At 42.6% G+C, this 17,890-nt stretch overlaps 1 protein-coding gene across 9 annotated transcripts in view; it reads right to left on the bottom strand.

Annotated features, from left to right (window-relative positions):
- The window catches only part of MAP4K4 (mitogen-activated protein kinase kinase kinase kinase 4), a 164,607-nt gene that overhangs the window by 44,606 nt on the left and 102,111 nt on the right, over nt 1-17,890 (bottom strand). For all 9 annotated transcript variants that reach the window (XM_064439168.1, XM_064439177.1, XM_064439160.1 and 6 more), the window contains exons 4-12: nt 15,791-15,916; nt 14,880-14,990; nt 11,927-12,017; nt 10,253-10,383; nt 7,882-7,936; nt 5,379-5,457; nt 3,220-3,395; nt 2,459-2,531; nt 1,789-1,999 (exon numbers count right to left, since the gene is read on the bottom strand). In XM_064439168.1, coding sequence (XP_064295238.1) covers nt 1,789-1,999; nt 2,459-2,531; nt 3,220-3,395; nt 5,379-5,457; nt 7,882-7,936; nt 10,253-10,383; nt 11,927-12,017; nt 14,880-14,990; nt 15,791-15,916 — 1,053 coding nt within the window. The remainder of the gene's footprint in view (nt 1-1,788; nt 2,000-2,458; nt 2,532-3,219; nt 3,396-5,378; nt 5,458-7,881; nt 7,937-10,252; nt 10,384-11,926; nt 12,018-14,879; nt 14,991-15,790; nt 15,917-17,890) is intronic.

Here is a 17,890-nt window from a genome sequence, read left to right as displayed (position 1 = left end):
TACGAACTTTACATGGTTTACCGTGTAACCTTATTCAGTAAGATATCAACCTACATTACATGCCGCCTTGTGGCTGCTGAAGTTGTTAGTTCTGTTCTGTATTTTAAAAAGCAAGACTGATTAAACATAACTTTCAGGTAACTGCCTTTTTTTTTAATTGCTCATTAAATTATGATTTCTGCAACATCTCCAAAAAGTTCAACCCTGTGCAGGAAAGAGGTGTGTTGCTTTGTTTCCATTAATAGCAGCAGCATCTCCTTTATTTCAAAAAGAAATTCCAGATTTTAAGGGTTGCACCAATGACTGAAATGACCTAAATAATTTAATCGTAACCCCCTTCTTTGCCAAAAAGTACTGCCTGCACAACCATAGAGATTAAAGGGGCATTTAAAAGAACTCATTGATCTCCATACTAAGAGGCTAAGCAGTAACTCAACTTTTGCTCACCTTTGACAATATCAGTAAAATATTTTATTTTCGTATTTTCCTAGCCTCTTTTTATTATCTGCTCCCCCCGCAAAATCACTACAGAGCCAGAGTCTAAAAGCAGTTGGAAGAGCTATGATGTTTATATTGGCGATCTCAGAAGGGTGGGGAAGAGACAGAAGAGAAATAGAGTTTCTATGCCTCCCCCTTGTCCCTCCTCCTGGCTTCATGTGTGGCTGAGTCTTTGATACCAATCCCTCTTTACAGCAGCACTAAACTCACTTGCACATTGAAAAAGAGGGACAAGGAGCATAAAGTGACCTGGAAAGCTATTTGGTATTTTGTACTATTTGTTATGTAAACACGTCACGGGATGCAACTCAACATTTGGTCCTGGTTGCATCCTCATTAAACATCACCAGGATTTGGAAAACCAGACTGGGTGTAGTTTTTCCATCATTACTAAGTGAACAGTTGAAACAGCGACTCAAGCAAGAGGTCACTTAAGGACAACTGGAATTTGACCCTGCACTTCCTGAGGAGCCAGAGGATTGGTTTCATTTCAGCTCTGTGTCATACTCAGCTCTGGCCTGAAGAACTGTTTTGAAATCCTCCTACCTCTGAAGCTCACACTGCATATTCCATGTACATATACATAAACGCACACAAGCTCTTAGGAGGTGAAAAGTATGACAGAACAATATTGTGCATCTACATTCATTCTCTTTTATCTTTGGGTAGTGTATGCAAATTGCATACTTACCATATCACAAAAGTATGATTTACATATTTGTAATTTTTGCAGAATTATAATTTTAACACTGATTTATAAATCATATTTCTAAATCTAGGTGGCTTTTAGTCTACGCATGAGAGAGTAATACATAAAAAAATAGGCTTCTACCTACCATGAATGAGTGCCAAACCCAGATGTTTGAGAAAGCTTTAAAAGGAAATTTGAAGCATGTCATGGCCCCAAAAAAGTAACCTTGAGAAAAAAAATCCATCTGGGAATAATTAATGTCTCCCCTTCTCTACAGCTACCTAAAGTCTAGACATGTTGCTGCTTCTTTGGAACAGAGACCAAGACACAGCCTCCCCCAGATACCTTCAAACAGCCAAGCTCCTGTTATCTCCATAGGAGCTGTTGGATATTCAAATGCTTTGGAAGGTGGCTTGTATTCAAATAGCCAGACATGGATTTAAGTGCTTTGCTCTACGTTTGCCAGTGGATTTGCACGTGTTTTCTTTCCTGGTATGTGCTGGGGCTACAGGGAACTCTTTTTAAATGGGCATGGGAATGGGAAACACAAGTGGAAGAGGAGCTTTTTTGCCCCCCAAGCTCCAGCTTCCCATCTCTACCTCTTCTAGCCGCCTCCTTTGCTCCTTCTGCTGCTCAATGCGCTTCTGCCTCTCTGCCAGCAGTTGCCTCTTGTACTCCTCCTGCTCGCGGAGCTGCTGCTCCTGCAGCAGCTGCTGTCTCCGAAGGGCCTCGGACCGTTCCTTGTTTTCCTGCTGTAGTCTCAGGAAATCACGTCGGAGGGTTGATTCTCCAGGCACATTGACAATGGAACTGCAACAAGAGGAAGTTAAAGCCTCCGTATGATAAAGCCTGATGGGCCATTAAATACTTTCTTCAAGGCAGGGGAACATGAATAAAATATAGCATAAGGTTAAATTTTAATCTCGTTTCTTTCAGAGTGAAGACACTGGATGCATGTCAAATACATGCTCTCAGTGGAAGGCGCGAAATGAGGCCAAGCAAAATAAGGACCAACTCTGACATTATGGAGCCCCTGACCAATCACATTTGCCATAAATCCCCCTCCATCCAGAGCTCCCTGGCTCTAAGCCATATGAAGGGGAGCTTTAGAACTTTTAGCAGTTACAGAACAGGTATTCAGTTTGAATACCAGGTGATTTGTGTGGCTTAATAAGAGACAGAAATTTAGCGTGCTTCTGATTTATAGTTACAGACCTTTAGACTTACTTGGCATGGACTGCCCAGAGCCCTCCCAAAAGCAGTTATTACCTTGGCTCTCCTTCTTGCTCAGGCACTTCCTCCTCTTCTTCCTCACTTCCACTATATTCATATTCAGTCTCATCTAATGGGAAAGAAACAAAAGCCTAGATAATGCTTATCTTTAATTTTAGGACAGTGGGGAGTTGCACTAGCACCTTAGTGCACCGGTTCCCATCCCCTTCAGTGAGAAGATCTATCGCGGACCCTAGAACTCATTCTACATACACAAGCCCATCTTCCCACACTTGTAAAGCAGCACAGTGCTTTGCAGCAGACTTTCAGCAAATTTCCTGAACCACACCAGGTTTTATGTGTAAGACAAGACAACTGGAGAACCTCAGCACCACCTGAATAAAGAGAACAGGCTGCCCAAGACATTTGCTTCATAGCTCTTGTGATGGGTTATTTCCTGAGACTCCTGATTTATAGCACCGTTCCAGGAATGAACCTACCACAGACCAAAAAAAGGAAAGGCATATATGCCAATAGCCTCCTAAATACTGTTTAATGCTTGTATGGAAGAGGCAGTGGCCCAGAAGTGTGTAAATTTAACTTATCTGAGAATAAGACACTTGAAATTGATACCTTCTCTCTAGAGGACAGAACAAAACCTACAAGCCTGCAGATAGTCAAAATATGAATTAAAAAAGAACCTTTCAAGGGTTTTGGTTGTTTGGAGCTTTTCTAGGGATGGGAATTTAGACTGCAAAGCAGGACAAAAATATGTATTTTTAACAAGCTGCAATACTTGATTTTTAGAAGCTGCATACCTTTCTCTCCTCTCTTCTTCCTGGTCCTGTCTATATGGTCCTTAAGCTGGATTCGGACTTGCCTTTCATTTGGTTGGTCACGTATAAAGGGATGTTTCAAGAGTTGTTCTGTAGAAGGTCGCTGCATGTAATTCTTCACTAGACAACCTTCTATAAAGCTGAAAAACTTTTTTGACCTGAGAAAGAAGGGAGGGGAAAAACACCAAAACCAAACAAGATCACAGGTAAAACTCAGCTCAAACATTTGTTCTGTTCTTTTTCAAAATTGAATTCATTTCCTCAAAGAGCATCACATCCCAGAGGATGCTAAAAGTGCTGTCTGCAAGCATGCCTCCTTGCATGCTGGAGCCGAGTGTGCTCCAGCTGAGCATTGGGCTGATGGACAGAGGCCTGGATGGGCACAGGGCAATACCAACATACCTGCAGTGTTTAGGCACAGCCTCACAGTAACGTGCCCTCTTTCACAGGCAAAATTACCCTGAAAGGCAGGATCTATTCACAAAGGCAAATCACGCAAACCCAGCTCTGCTGCTTCTGGACCGGAGCTGGGTAGCATCCAGCGTGCTTGGAGCACAGTCAGGGCAGCTCTGATGTGTCTCCACCTGCCCGTGCTATCTAAAGGCACGTCTGCTTCAGAACAGCCGTGCCGAAAGCCGCAAGATCTGTGGCCAACATTGCCCCGACACAGGCAGCACCGTGCTCTTTTGTACATGCCTGGGCTCACTGAGATAGGTCTGTGAGAGTTTAAGATCATTTTATTTTTTACCTGAAGAGCTACACACAAAAAAGTCTTCCTAGGACAACAGGTGGGTGTTGAACAATGTTGTCTGTTCAACACAGGCACTTGGGGTCAAATTCTCAGCAACGCAATTTGAGGGCATGTACCGAACTGAGCTCCTCCTGCACGCCGCATAAAGTGACAGGGTATGGGAGTTAGCTAAGCTGGAGCACCACCTTCCTATATTTGCACTTCATTTGAACCCTTCAAAGAGGACCTCTCCAGACAGAAGTCACCAAACAGCCGCCTTGCCAAATGCCAACAATGGAAATATTCAAAATTGCATTTTTCATCATTTGTCCTATCTTCTCATAACCTGCCACTGAGCACACTATCAAAACAGTTGAGTCACAGCAGCACCGGCTTTGGCCAGAGTCACTTTTTGATTGCTAGGTGCTCTCGACCTGCTCCCGTGCTTGGGTGGTGAACACCTCCACTACATGGTTAAGTGCAAAAACAACGGTTTCTTTCAATTGCTTCGCTTTCCTACTGTAATCTGAGGCTGAATTCAAGGTAACTTCACTGTGGTTTTTTTTTGTTTCTCACACCTTAAGTGTTATTACTCTAAATATAAAGGTCAACGAAAGGCCTATGCAAATAATGGATTCCTTTAATATGCAGAAAGCAAGTATGAGAGAGGGAGAGGGATGCCTTCACAGTACAAGTGCATAAATAAGTCAATCCGTGCAAAGACCAAGCCCAGCAAGCAAGCCAAGGTTATATTATGTTGATATTGAAGAGGCAGTCAAATCACTTCATTATTTTGACAGGATCACAGCATCCTTTGATCACATTCAATCTATACGAAACCTCTTTCTAGGGAGTGTTTTTGTTTCATACACACCAGTTGCAACCAGTAACTGAGAGGAAATCCTCCGATACTAATGGATTCTTCTCAGCTGGCAAGAAGAGCACACTCAATTCCAATCATTTACAATAATTATAGTAAAAGCCTTCATTAGTTTTAACAGCTCCTTTCAACTTAGCAACTAGAACACTATAGTACTGTTCTGTTTCTGTGTTACGATACATCTGAGAAAACATACGGCATATTAAGAGTGCTGAGGGAGTTTATTTTTTAAAATATGGATCCACTTGTCACCTTAATATGGATGCTGCTCCGTCAAGACAAAAAGCTGGGTTTTTATTTTCACGCAATTCGAGATAAAATTTCTCCAGGACAAACAGAACTAAATAAACAATGCACGCTTTTTATTTCATGGTTTGATTCAGTGGCACGGAAGAGAACAACAGAGTGATTTTTGCTAACTTAAATTGTTTTACAGTCCTGTGGAAGCAGTAACAAAACAGCATGCGATGAGACACAAGGGAACATCACACTAAAAAAAAGGGCTACAAACAAGATATAACTAATACGTACCATTTCTTGGATTTTAACCGTGGGGGAGGGTTCCTGGGTATCAGAAAGAGTGCCCTCATGGGATGCATGTCACAGAGTGCTGAAGGAACGAAAACAAAACCGAACAGGAACATAGAGATGTTGGCTTAGTTGCTCTCTGTCAATACCAAGGCTTCAGCTTCCCCAGCCATTCCCACCATCCCTACCACACATGCAGCAGATGCAAACGGCAACACAACTAAATGGAATTAGCCTGAAATGAAAATGCCACAGCTGGATGTGCCAAGGGCGGCCCCAAAAAGAGAAAGAGATCGAGGCATTTATTAACCTTCAGACTCAACCACGATGGGAACATCTGTGCGCAGCCCTCCTCGAGCCCCAAGTCATATAACTTATGTTCCGGTCAATAAAATATTGGGAGAAGATGATGGCAGAAGGGAAGAATGACACAGTTACTGTTTCAAATAAACTTCACTCCACCTGCCCTCCTCTCCCACTATGCAGGCAATTAAAACAGGATGCCTCATTTTTTTTTCTCCAGACTTGGAGCTTTTCTCTGTTCCAAGGTTTTGAAGCATTGGAGGGTCTGTACCAAAAAAAAGGATTCCCTGCAGAACCAAAATGCAAACCTACGACTTTTGTCAAAAGAAGTACCCTTGGTTTCAGTGGACACTTAGTGGGAGTCCATTAAGGACAGCCTTTCCCCCTGCTCCACAGCAAAAGCACCACAGCAGAGCCAACACAGCGAAACAAGGGAGCGGGGAGGGAGGCTGCCCAAGAAAGGATGCTAGAAGCATAACCCCTGTTTTTACCATCTTCCTATGCTTGACCTCTTGCACCACCAGTCTCAGCCTGAATAATGACTGCAGGAAGAGGTAACATTTTTAACACAGCAGAAATTCAGGAGAAACAGACTGATGTGAAGAGGATTCTGGATGCAGAAGTAAGGGACCACAACCGTGGCAGAGAAGTCCCTTGGATGCCTGTGGATCCCATCAGACCACCAAGCTTAGAGATGGACCCTTCGGCCACCACGGAAGAAGGAGGCAGAGCCCACATGCCAGGGGACAGACCAAGGCAAGAGCTATTCAGCTTTTACATTGGATCTTTGCTTACTGCTCAAATACCCCTCTTGTGCTTTTACAATAAGAAGGGGCAAGCTCTGTTTCGGTTTGGAAATGAAAAAATATTATTGTTCAATTCCGTGCTTACAAAACCCACAGACACAGCTTTTAATTGAAAGCCACCCAGGCAACCCAATGCACTGAACAAAAAGGTACAGCAAAAAGGAGGTCAAGTGATAGCTGAAACGCTGTTAACACAGTGCTGGCTGAGGTGTCCTGGGAGCAGCTCTTACACGGGCATTCACACAAACATACAATTGGGGGGGGTCGGGGGGTCGGGGGGAACACCAAACCATCAGACCTCCTGAAACATCAGTCAAAACAAGAGCATTGTTCTTAGTTTTAGAAATTTTACATTAATAACGACAAAACAAAACAAAAAATCAGGCAGCAGCTATAACGAAATGACCATGTTTTATAGCTAGGAAAATATCAATACTTCATTTCAACACGATTATTTCAAAGACAGAGGTTTCAAGCTAGGCTGTGGTGTGGTGGTTGTTTATGTGTAAAAATATTTAATTAACTCACTCTTAGGTACCTTAGGCTGTTATTTTTTAAATACAGAGCTCCAGTTGGGGTTGAGGATAAGCATATTTGCTAGTTCAATAAGGTTTTTCATAAAAATTACTACTGAAAGCCAAAACATCAGGCCTAATTTCTTTTCTTGTTAAATCCTGTCTTCCTTGCACATATCTGCTGTTTGTCTTGATATTCAGAAAGAATAAGTAAGTGAGGGGAAAATATGCTATAAAAAGTTGTGCATTCTTGGTTTGCAGGTTTCTGTCTCAAAAATACCCATATCAGCTGATGAGCATTCTACAACAGGGAGCATTACGTTCAATATTCTGTGTTGAAAATTGATTTACAGTTTAAGTCATGCCATTGCTAAGGAAGATCAACACCACCCACTGACCAGTGGAAACAAAAGGGGAAGCGGTGTTAGCACGGCCCAGACCGATGGAAACCCAACACAGAAACAATTGCTACAGATGCTTTTTTCATTAAGGTTGGGTTTCTCGAGGCCTCACTGCACCTCTCCCCAGCTGAGGTTTCAGCATCCCCGGCCAGGCCATATACAGACTGGGGACACAACTCCAGAACACAATATACTCCCCATAGGAAGGAAACCCGCTGCTCAATTAGCTTCCAAATATTCCTGCTGTACAAATTAAATCACTGCAGTCTGCACTGTAGTGCTTAAACACAATCCTATCTTTATCAAAAGCATTGCTATTTATGGGATTTTATATTTATAGGGCAGGCAAAACCAAAGAGAACAGAAATAACATGAGGATACTTTCAGAAACCTCAAAACTAGGCTTAGATTACAACCAGCATCTCCCAAGTATATGTTTCAGTCTTAATCAGCCCACTGGAGAAGCACACGTATCACTTACGGGGAGCTCCTTCTGCCATCTCTATCGCTGTAATGCCGCATGACCAAAGGTCACTCTACATAAAAAGAGAGAGACCATATGTTAGTAGGTGGATTTACCCATTCAGAGAGTAAGGCAGGACTATTTACAGGGGCCCTGTAGGTGAGACTGAAACCAAATACCAAGGCTATTTAAATAATATAAGCTACTTTTTTCTGTAACAGTATCAATAAATCCTACTTGTCATTTAATACCTATATATACACAAATGCACACACGTATTCATACAGGGTATGCGAACAATCCTTTCTAATAACACATAAAAATGTACTCACATTAGGATAATGAAAAATACATTGGCCCCTAAGCTAAGTATATGAAACAACATAATTTTCAATCCTTGTTTACAATGGACTGAACATTTCCCTATAGTAGGTCTGCAGAAAACACTGTACCCGTTCCCCAAATAAAAGATGGAGATATGAAGACTGCAGGGTAAAAAAAACCCAAACCTGGCAGGTCTTTTTCAGTGTCTAAACCAGAAAATAAACAAATCCAGATTAGTGGAATACACCCAGTCCTGAACTTGTTTCTAGTCCCAATAATCAAATAATAGTTTTATCTAGGGGAATAGCCATCACTGCTAAACTTGCAAGAAGCCTCTGTTGGACAGATTGCTTGGAGCCAAAGCAAACGTTCCTTCCCTAACCACCTCAGCTTTGCTTGAAACGTTACGGAACAAGAGCCCTTCAGTGGGAGCCTTTCAAGGTACCACCTCTGGCCAGCACCCCCGACTAGGGAGCGCCGGGGCGAGAGCCAGGAGGGTCACACACAGGGCAAGGGCTGGAAGAGTCCTGGAGAGGAACCAACTCCAGAGACTGCCGCAGCTTAAGGAGAAAACACTGGAGGATTCTGCTGAAAGAGAGCTGTCCTTGAGCAAAGCAGTCTTCACTTCTGGTCACAAAATTACTTTTTAAAAAATTAGTCAAAACTACTGAGCAAATAAGCTCTTCTTGTGCTACAAGCAGAGAAGCGTTTCTAATGATCGCATTTTCAGACACAGCAAGGCAACCTTTTCTTTTGGTCCAATCCAGCCATTTGAGCTAAATTGCACAGCCTCATGATCTTACAAAAATCTTTCAACCATGAATTTTTTGGGGGAAGAGCACCCTACAGGCTCCACCAGGAACAATAAACAGGCATTTTCAGAGGCAGGATGAGTTATTTTTCACATCACTACTGCATTAACAAATATTGCAGAGAGGTTTTTCTCCTTTATTAGATCATTTAATAGCCACCCTTCCTTCCTAATAACTGCATCTGCAAAGATAAAAGGCATTACCTTCAGTACAAATCGCTTTAGTAAAAAGCAATTAAATCAAGAGAAATAGGATCAATGGATCAATCTGATCAATCTTAGTCAAAAGGTACAAAAACACCAATTCAAATAATCTGGGTTTTTAAAATAGATTTAGACATACACAAATGTACTGATAGCTAACACCATTATCAATCTCAACAAATTAATATAATTGATATTCAGCTCTAAAATTCATTGTAAGGCCTTAATCACAGGCCTTCTGATATCTTTGTTGCCCTTTTTGGATAGAAGTTGGAACAACTGCATTAGTCTAAGTGAAGAGTTTTTAAAAAGCATATTTTCACGTTTTTCTTTCCTTTTCTTTTCTTTCCATGCTTTCATTAAAGCAGGCTGAGAAGAACTTTTAAGATTACAGGATGCTTTCAGTAGAGAAATTTAACTTTAAATACACATACATAATATTCTGAAGGGTAGTGCAAATGCCATCAAGCCAATTACGGTTTTGCAGTAATTAAATCTTTGGTTTGCGGCAAACTATGTAAAAAATGATCTTTGCTGAGAAATGTTGTGATGGATAAATTTTTATCAACGTGTATAGATGTATCTTGAAATCAGGAATAGGCACAGTTTAAAAGAGTTCCTTCTGTACTTCACTGGCTCTCCAGACGGTGGTTCTATTTAAGGCAACACCTAAAACGCATTGTTCTGGGTTACTACAATAACTGGGACATAGTCTAACACAATTTAAAGTACAATCATTATACAAATTGAGAACACGAGCATTTCCAGTTAAACTCTTTTTTGCCTCCTCTGAGCACTTACAGCACACTGAAGTCCTACTCCTTATGTCTCAGAGGTACAATAATAAAAGTAACAACTGTTAAAGGCCATAATTTGACAGTGACCTATACCTTGTACTCCTGTAATAACAATATACCTACACAAAATAATATAAATCCTACAAAGCATAAGAAGTCTCAAAAACTGCCATTGCTCACAGACGTTCAGACTGCAAGTGTAGGGGTTTTTGCATGTTGGGGTGGGTTTTTTCTGCAAACAGGACTCTCTTACTCTGTAATCATACGTAGCATCTGGATTTTCATCACAGGCAATAACTTCTGGAGCCATCCAGTATGGAGTTCCAATAAAAGTGTTTCTCCTGCCAACTGTCCTGTCCAGCTGAGCGCTCACACCGAAATCCACTGCGGGTAGGAAAAGAGTAAAATAAAATAAGAGGGGGGGAAAAAAATGCAGCGACTACTTCTGTAAGGTGATTTGGAAATAAAACCCTGTAGATGTTCCACGTGGGAGGACTGTGCTGAGGAGAAATATGATGATTAATAATGAGGCAGCCGGGCCCCTGTGGTTCACATGCAACATGCTTGGGCCACAAGCATGAAGAGACACGGCAGCGTACGACCACCTCTCTTGCACCTCCCACTGGCCTGCCTGTACAGGAGGGAGCATACAGCTGCAGAAATACTGCCTGGGAGGCTGACGAAGGGCTATCCCCCTTCCCAAATGGTAAAGCCAAGCACCCCTGCCTATAGAGAGGGAGCTGCTTCCCAAAGGTATCACTCGTGGTATGGGAAAACCATACCCGTGAACACGTCTCCTTTTCGGCTGTCCACCTTTTCTGCTCTAAAATTGGAAAGCAAAATTTATCTGTTGCTCAGAGAATTGCTCTCTGCTCTAATACACAGAGCAGGTGCATCGATAGGAGCAAAAGATGAGGATTATTCAAGAGGTGCCAACTTCGAGCACATATGCACACAGGTTGCAAAAGAGATGCCCGTTTCATTACAGGGCAATTACATTACAAGGGTGTTGTCCTTCCTTCAGTTCTCCTGCTCACAACAACAGCGATATATGCCTTTTTATACCAGTAGCCGCATGTGCTCTAGGAAGGCTGTGTCAGCTTCACTGCATCCGTCACCTGAGCAACACTGACAAACTGTTGTAGATGAGCTTGGTAGGAGCAACGGTTTGGTATCTATTGTGCTCCACTGTGGACCAAAAGGAGGAAAGCTCTCCTAAGAGCCTCCTCCTCCAGCAGCCGGGACATCTTCCCATGCCTCGTGCTGCAGGAAGGTATAATGCAAAACAGAAGGGATGTGGGCTGGGTGGGAGGGCTTCAGCATGGCTCTATATTTAACGAAAAAAAGGTGGTGAATGTAGCGCAATACAAACACAGAAGGTTAAAGTGTGCAGTAACTGGAAGAGACAGATTAAAGATAAGGAAAAAAAAGTGTTTGTTCACTTGGAAGGGAGAGAAGAGGCCAGGGGTGAGCATGGTTTTCAGCAGGCACATCAGAACCACGTTTTGAACTTAATGCCACAGCTCCCTTGAGTGTGCCATCCAGATCGTATTTTTGTGTCCAGAATCTGCACAGCAGGTGCTATTTTAATTAAAGCCAAATAAAAGAGTGACTCCCATCACTTCCCCAGTCCAGAATAAAGGGAATCAGAACCAACCCAAGTCACGCTCTGCTTGGTGGGGGGCACAAAACGGTCCCCTCACCAATTCCGGCATGAAAGCCAACATGTTCTAACAAAATGCACGCCATCTTCCCAAATCAAGAGGAAATATGTGCAGGCGTGCAGGGCCTTGATTCACATGGGAGCAGTGACAGAGTGCACATGCTTCAGAACATGTCGCAGGGCTCTTAGAGGATAAAGTCAATTTGGGAACATCAGAAAACAAAGGTTGGATGAATGAGGAAGTGGACGTGCACGTCTACTTACCAAGTTTCACTTCTGCGTTCTCTGTTAACAACACATTTTGCCCTTTGATATCCCTGTGAATCACATGATGAGCATGAAGATGTGCCAACCCCTGCATTAAGAAGAGGAGGGAGAGGACATTCAGAGTTCAGGTCTTGGCTTAGCAACAGACTACCCATACCCAGCACCCCCAAAGCTCATGGCACTGGCTCTTGGGCTTTTGGTCAGAGGCTGGGTGCAACGGGACCTGCGGGAGCCTTATAGCAGCACACTGCCTGCACAGCTTTTGGTAATGGAGCAGAGACACAGCTCCTGGGTCATGCACACACTGTACCTAAAGGGAGCCCAACATCTGCACTGTGCAAACACCTCTCAGCTATTGCATGAAGAATGTTCAGCTCCCAGAAAGTCTCCATGCAATGACACTGTAAATGGCATCAGTGTCAGCGTATGTCACTGACATCTGACATATAAAAGGTCACACAGAATTTAGTCCAGGCAAGAGGGGTGGAGGAAGAAAGGAGGCAGCATCAGCATGCATATATGCACCCCCGAGAAGGGGGTGGGAGGGTGAGGGACTGGCCATTATGTTTGAGGGCAAGGGATGACTGACAACAAACAAAAACTCTGCTGCAAAGCTGCAGTTCTCTTCTGTAGCCTCCATAAATATGAAGCCAGATAATTGTTCCTCAGGAAAAAAAAAAAACATGGAGGGAAAAAAAAAAAGGCATGAGCATTATACTTTCCAAAGGAAACAAAACCTCCTGGCATACGGTGCTTTTTGTTGAGACAGCACCTGGATGCATGCCCCAAAGCGTTAGCCATGTGGAGGGAGGGCTGAGGAAGACATATGTTGCATTTTACTCTCTAATGTAACTGGGAGAACAACAGGCAACCCTCTTAGCAACTGCCTGTATTTTGGTTTCTCCTCAGCTCTCTGCTCGGAAAATTGTAGTCTCCGGTGGGATCGTCTTGCCTGTTCGTGTTGCCCTCATAGGCTTTTTGTGTTTTATGAAAAATAAAGAAATAGAACCTTTACAGCTGCAAGAGGTTAAGAGAGTAGTGGTTGCTGTAGAGAAATATTTCCTAACACATGTTCTTCATTAAATGATCATTTACCAGTTTGCCTACATAACCATTGGGCTATTTTCTTTTTTTAAAACAGCTAATGAGCGTGACAAAAAAAACCCCCACTGTCCACAGCTCCTCCCCACACATGTCACAAGTGAATCAAGTGAACGGCTGATGTCCCTGAGACCCTTTGCTGGCTGCTAAGCCTAAGTGTGGTCTCATTTTTCACAGGAACGAAGCCTTTTCCACAGCTTCACACTGGATACTTTTTAAAGCCTTCTGCTATACTGACCCAGCCAGAGAGATAATTGTCTGTTCTCTCCAGAGTACCATCTAACCTTGCTGAAAAAACACATTTGGATTTGTGAAGGGAGGAGACAGACGGGCACGCCTCTGTTCTCCTGCAGTCCCCCGGCCCCTCCAACCACACAGGGATCCACTGGGTCAACCCTCACCTGTGCCTCCACCTGCACCAGTGTTTGGCACTTTAGCTCATTTTAACTTTCTGTTACACAACCTCTCTCCTCCATCTCTGACAAACTCGGTGTCAAGTCAGGTTTTGCAATGTCTCATAGCTATGTGAGTTTAGCATTCCTTTTTTTCCAGATATTCCAGTTCCTTCTAGCAAGCAATTAAGGCTCTTTTTGCAAATCTCTCATAGGAATGAGAAAATAGCTTTCACCTAACCCTTTTCTGAGGGAAATAATTTTCTCCTCTTCTCAGCGAGCATGACTACTTTACCTAAGGAGAACCTAGGATGAATGCAACCTAGCATGCAATTCCTCCAAGGTCACAAGTTCTCAAATCAAGGGCAGTCTGGCAGAAGTTAGCTTTCCTCATAATAAAGCATGCTATCCATTTGATTTGAAATACAACCATCAGTAGGTATTCAACTTTTCTTCACCCTCGCAAACAACTTAAAATGTGCCAGCCCAAATGCCAGCAGCTGGACTCTCTCCTAGCGTTTGGAATTACAGCCAGAGACCAGAATCATGTCTCCCTCTCTCACCATCTTAAAATCACCGAGGCAGAGCAGATGTGTAACACAGACAACAGCAGCATTGATTTATGCAAGAGCCAGTGGTGGTTTCCTTTAACATAAAGCCCTTCAGAACTTCATTTATGATGAGGCAATTGAACAAACATACTGTGTAGTGGTATGGGTAGGAGGCAATTTGTTTTACAAAGGAGCATGAGGAAAACCATACCAGATTTACTTAGCGCAGCAAACAAATGCCAATTCAAAAAGCACTTAAACTGTACCAACTGGAAATTAAATATGAAGAGTAATTAGTTAAAGCTTCAGTTTTAGAAAAACTGGTAAGTAGCATCCCTCTTCCTGAGAAACTTTTGCAGCGCCGTCTGCCAGCACACCACAGCACACAGCCACATACGACGTAGCTGCTTACTCTAGATAGACTGCAGGAATATACGAAGTATGCGAACACATCGCAGCACAGAAGTCCTGACTGCTGGCCTGAGCCAATAACTCCCTTCCTCCACAGACTTGATTAGGAGCAGAGAAAGATGTCTGCAAGCACGTTTGGAAAAGCCCATTCTGCACCCTATTGTGTTACAACACTGTGACAACCTCAGGCTTCTCAAAAAGAGTGTCTTATGGACACTGCTTCACACCATCTACAACAGTTCAGGTCAGCAGTTCTTCCGCTGGCTTCTCATGACTAAAAACTGCTATTTTCTGCAAGGCTGCTGTTACAATACAGTACCACTCACACTGAGTTAAATGATGTGGAGCAGACATCGATCTGCTCCTACGCACTGTCCAAGCGATGACATGGCTAACAGCATTGATCAGAAACAGCTTCTTGCCAACCCTCAAGCTAGGCTACATCTCTGTAAGACTGATTCTGTATTTTCAAGTGTAGGAGACTATTTTCCTTACCCGGAGAATCTCTCTGGAGATATATGCTATCCAGTCTTCTTTCAGAGTATTCCCTTTCGTGTTCTTCACAAGGTCTGTGATAGAGCCTGCTCCACAAAACTCCATAACAAGCTGCAGAACAAATATCAGTATACAACCAACATCGAACACAGTTCCAGCTGTCTAGTGAAGCAAAATAATCAGGTTGCAGGATTGATTTGGGAAACCCTCACGAAGCGGAGAATATAATTTATTTTACATCTCTGCCTGGAAAATGGATGCAAACCAAATGTCTCTAATGTGTGTCAGACATATATGGAATATGTCTCACGTTAGTTACCACATTTTCAAGGACTGATTTAATCACTGTAATTTAATGCTGGGAATCTGGATTTGCTCAGCTATGCAAAATGCATTAGCAGCAACCGGAGTAAGAGCACATCCAATGCTGAAGGAATCAAACTGATCACACCATTGCAACACATCTTGTTCTTTAACTCCCATTTATTTATGGAAGAACATGCACCAATGTCTGTACCGTGCCATTTCAAACCCAAACTTCAATCCCCTAGAGGGTGAGATGAGGTGGGATGAGAAATGTAATGGGTACAATTCTCAAGTGCAGCTTTCTTTTTACAGCCACACATTCTCTCCATTCAGCTCATCTGCCTTATTCCCAAGAAACATGTTTCTATCCATCTGGGAAATGGGAAAAAAAGTTACTTAAAGAGCAAATCCATTGCTAATAGCAAATCGTGGTTCAGCCATCCTTTTAAGGATGCATGATCAGCCTATGTGATTCACTTATCTATCTGTTCAGACAAGCACCAAATTCTATTAGTTGGTCTTTCCATAATGTGATATTTCTGTCATCCTCAAACTATATCCAAAAGGGAAAGACTTATGAACGTGCTTGAGAAACATCTGCTTACCCACAGTTGGTCGTCATGTCCTGGAGGACTTTTCTTAATGAAAGCACCATAATATGTTGCAATATTTCTATGATGAGAATATTTCTTTAGCATATTAATCTCCAGTTTGATTTCTTCTTCTTCGTCCTTTGGAGAAAAACCAAAAAACATATGTTTAATACAGCACGTGAATTATTTATTTCCTCTTCTTTTCTACGTTCATGCCCTCAAAATCCTGTTTATTGAGATGGTCTAAAACAGACCTTCACCATCCCAAGTTTTCAGCAAAAAAAGCAAATGAAGGATGTACTGGACTTTATTCAATAATGGAACAGGACAGAATCTGTTTAAAAACCCTGTGCTTGTAATACCTTAAACAAATACAGTGCTAGCAGGCTTTCATTCTATGTAACCCAGAGAACCAGAAAACCAGAAAAATCCATGAATTTAAACACAGAGAAGTATTATTTCCATCTTCCTCATTTTTTTTCCTTTAATTTTGAAATTTGCAACCAGTTCTATTTAAATGCCAGACAGTAGCTCGGTGCAGCCAGCTGCCAAAGCAGGCCCTCTGAGGTGTGTGTCCTCATGGTGGGACCACAGGGCCCCTCCTCACTGCCAGCACGGGGCTGGCACAGGAAAGCAGAGGTGGAGATCAGGAATTCCCCTCACTGCACGGACAAGGCGTTCGCCTCGTGCACAAGTTTCCTCCTCCTCCATCTGCCTCCGTGGAGGAAGAGCAAGTGCATTAGGAAGAGAGGGCTGGGAGCCCAGGCGGTAAACAGGATGCTGGGACACAAAGGCAGAGGAAGGATTTCCCCCGGTTCCCCCCGCCTCAGTGAGGTGCCAAGCAGAGAGCAGCTCAGGTGAAGGGAGGTCATCCCTTCAAAGAGCTGAAATGCATAATGCTATGCAACCACTCCTTAAAAACACCCACAATCCATTTTTGACCCGACAGTAGGACACATTGCATGGAAGGATCTATGCACACTTTGAGGTGATGTCTGATCAGGCAGCCGGCAGATGCAGAAGAAGGAGCAGACGCCGCCCCACCCCCAGCTCTCTCTCACCCCACCTAGGCAGTGGGAGCCTTCATCTAGCACCTCTCAAAGCAACGACCAAAAAGGCAGCTGGTTTACCCCTTTAGGCACCATCTCTATTCATTCCACAATCTTCTAGCCTTAGATATCCAGGGGGAAAATGTCTACCTCAAATTGATTCCAGGAAGAAACCGAAACCTCTGTTCCCTAGGGTGGCTGGCTGATGGAAATGGTAGCATGTATTTTGATTATCCTGTAATGTCAAAGCTGATTACATGAGAAAATTTTAAGCCTTAAACTTCCTTGCAATTTGTACCACACTAGCAATCAAATATCCTATTCACAACATATGCAGATGTTAATACTAAGTACATGTTAACTATTTATACACACTGGTATGCACGGCTTTAGCAAAAGAAACCACCCTTTGCTACAAAGAAAACAATTAGTTCAAATACACTAATAGTGAGATGCAGTGCTTACTCGTAAATTACGAGAGAATTCCCAAAATGCACCAGGAATAATATTCTTAAATCTTCTCATGGCGCATCTTTAAAGTAGAATATGGTGTAGTTCTGGAACACTGAAAAAACCAGTAAGATAATCTTGTAGATCAAGGCTCCCAGGAAGAGGAGCCCTGGGAGGAAGTGTTATCAAAACAGCTTTTTGAACCAAAAGTTAACTCAGTGCTTCCTCAGCTGCTTCTGTTGTCCTTGCTGTTGTGTGATTATTTTTTTTTCTTTAGACCATATGCACAAAAAAAAGAAAAAATAGTAATACACACTTACACTAGAAACTACCACACTGAACTTTGAATTTAGGCAAAAAAAACTGTAACGGGAGCTTTGTTAAGCTTAATGGTCTGGGACTTAATCGCTGATAGGTTAATATGTGTAATTGGATTAATCTGCTACTTTGTACTGACTTTTTATATAAAACTTATTTCCTACCCTCAGCACATGAACACAATAGCTTTTACAATACAATGGGCAGGATGTCCTAAAGGATGTCCTAAAGGTTGTTCATGTTTACGTATTGTAACGACAGCCAAAATGAAAATGCTTAGGCAGGATCTATTTCT

The sequence above is a fragment of the Phalacrocorax carbo genome, chromosome 1 (genome assembly GCF_963921805.1).
Source record: "Phalacrocorax carbo chromosome 1, bPhaCar2.1, whole genome shotgun sequence".
NCBI classification, from domain to species: Eukaryota; Metazoa; Chordata; class Aves; order Suliformes; family Phalacrocoracidae; genus Phalacrocorax; species Phalacrocorax carbo.
Note: the sequence above shows the minus strand (reverse complement) of the source record. Positions and strands in the feature narration are given on the sequence as shown.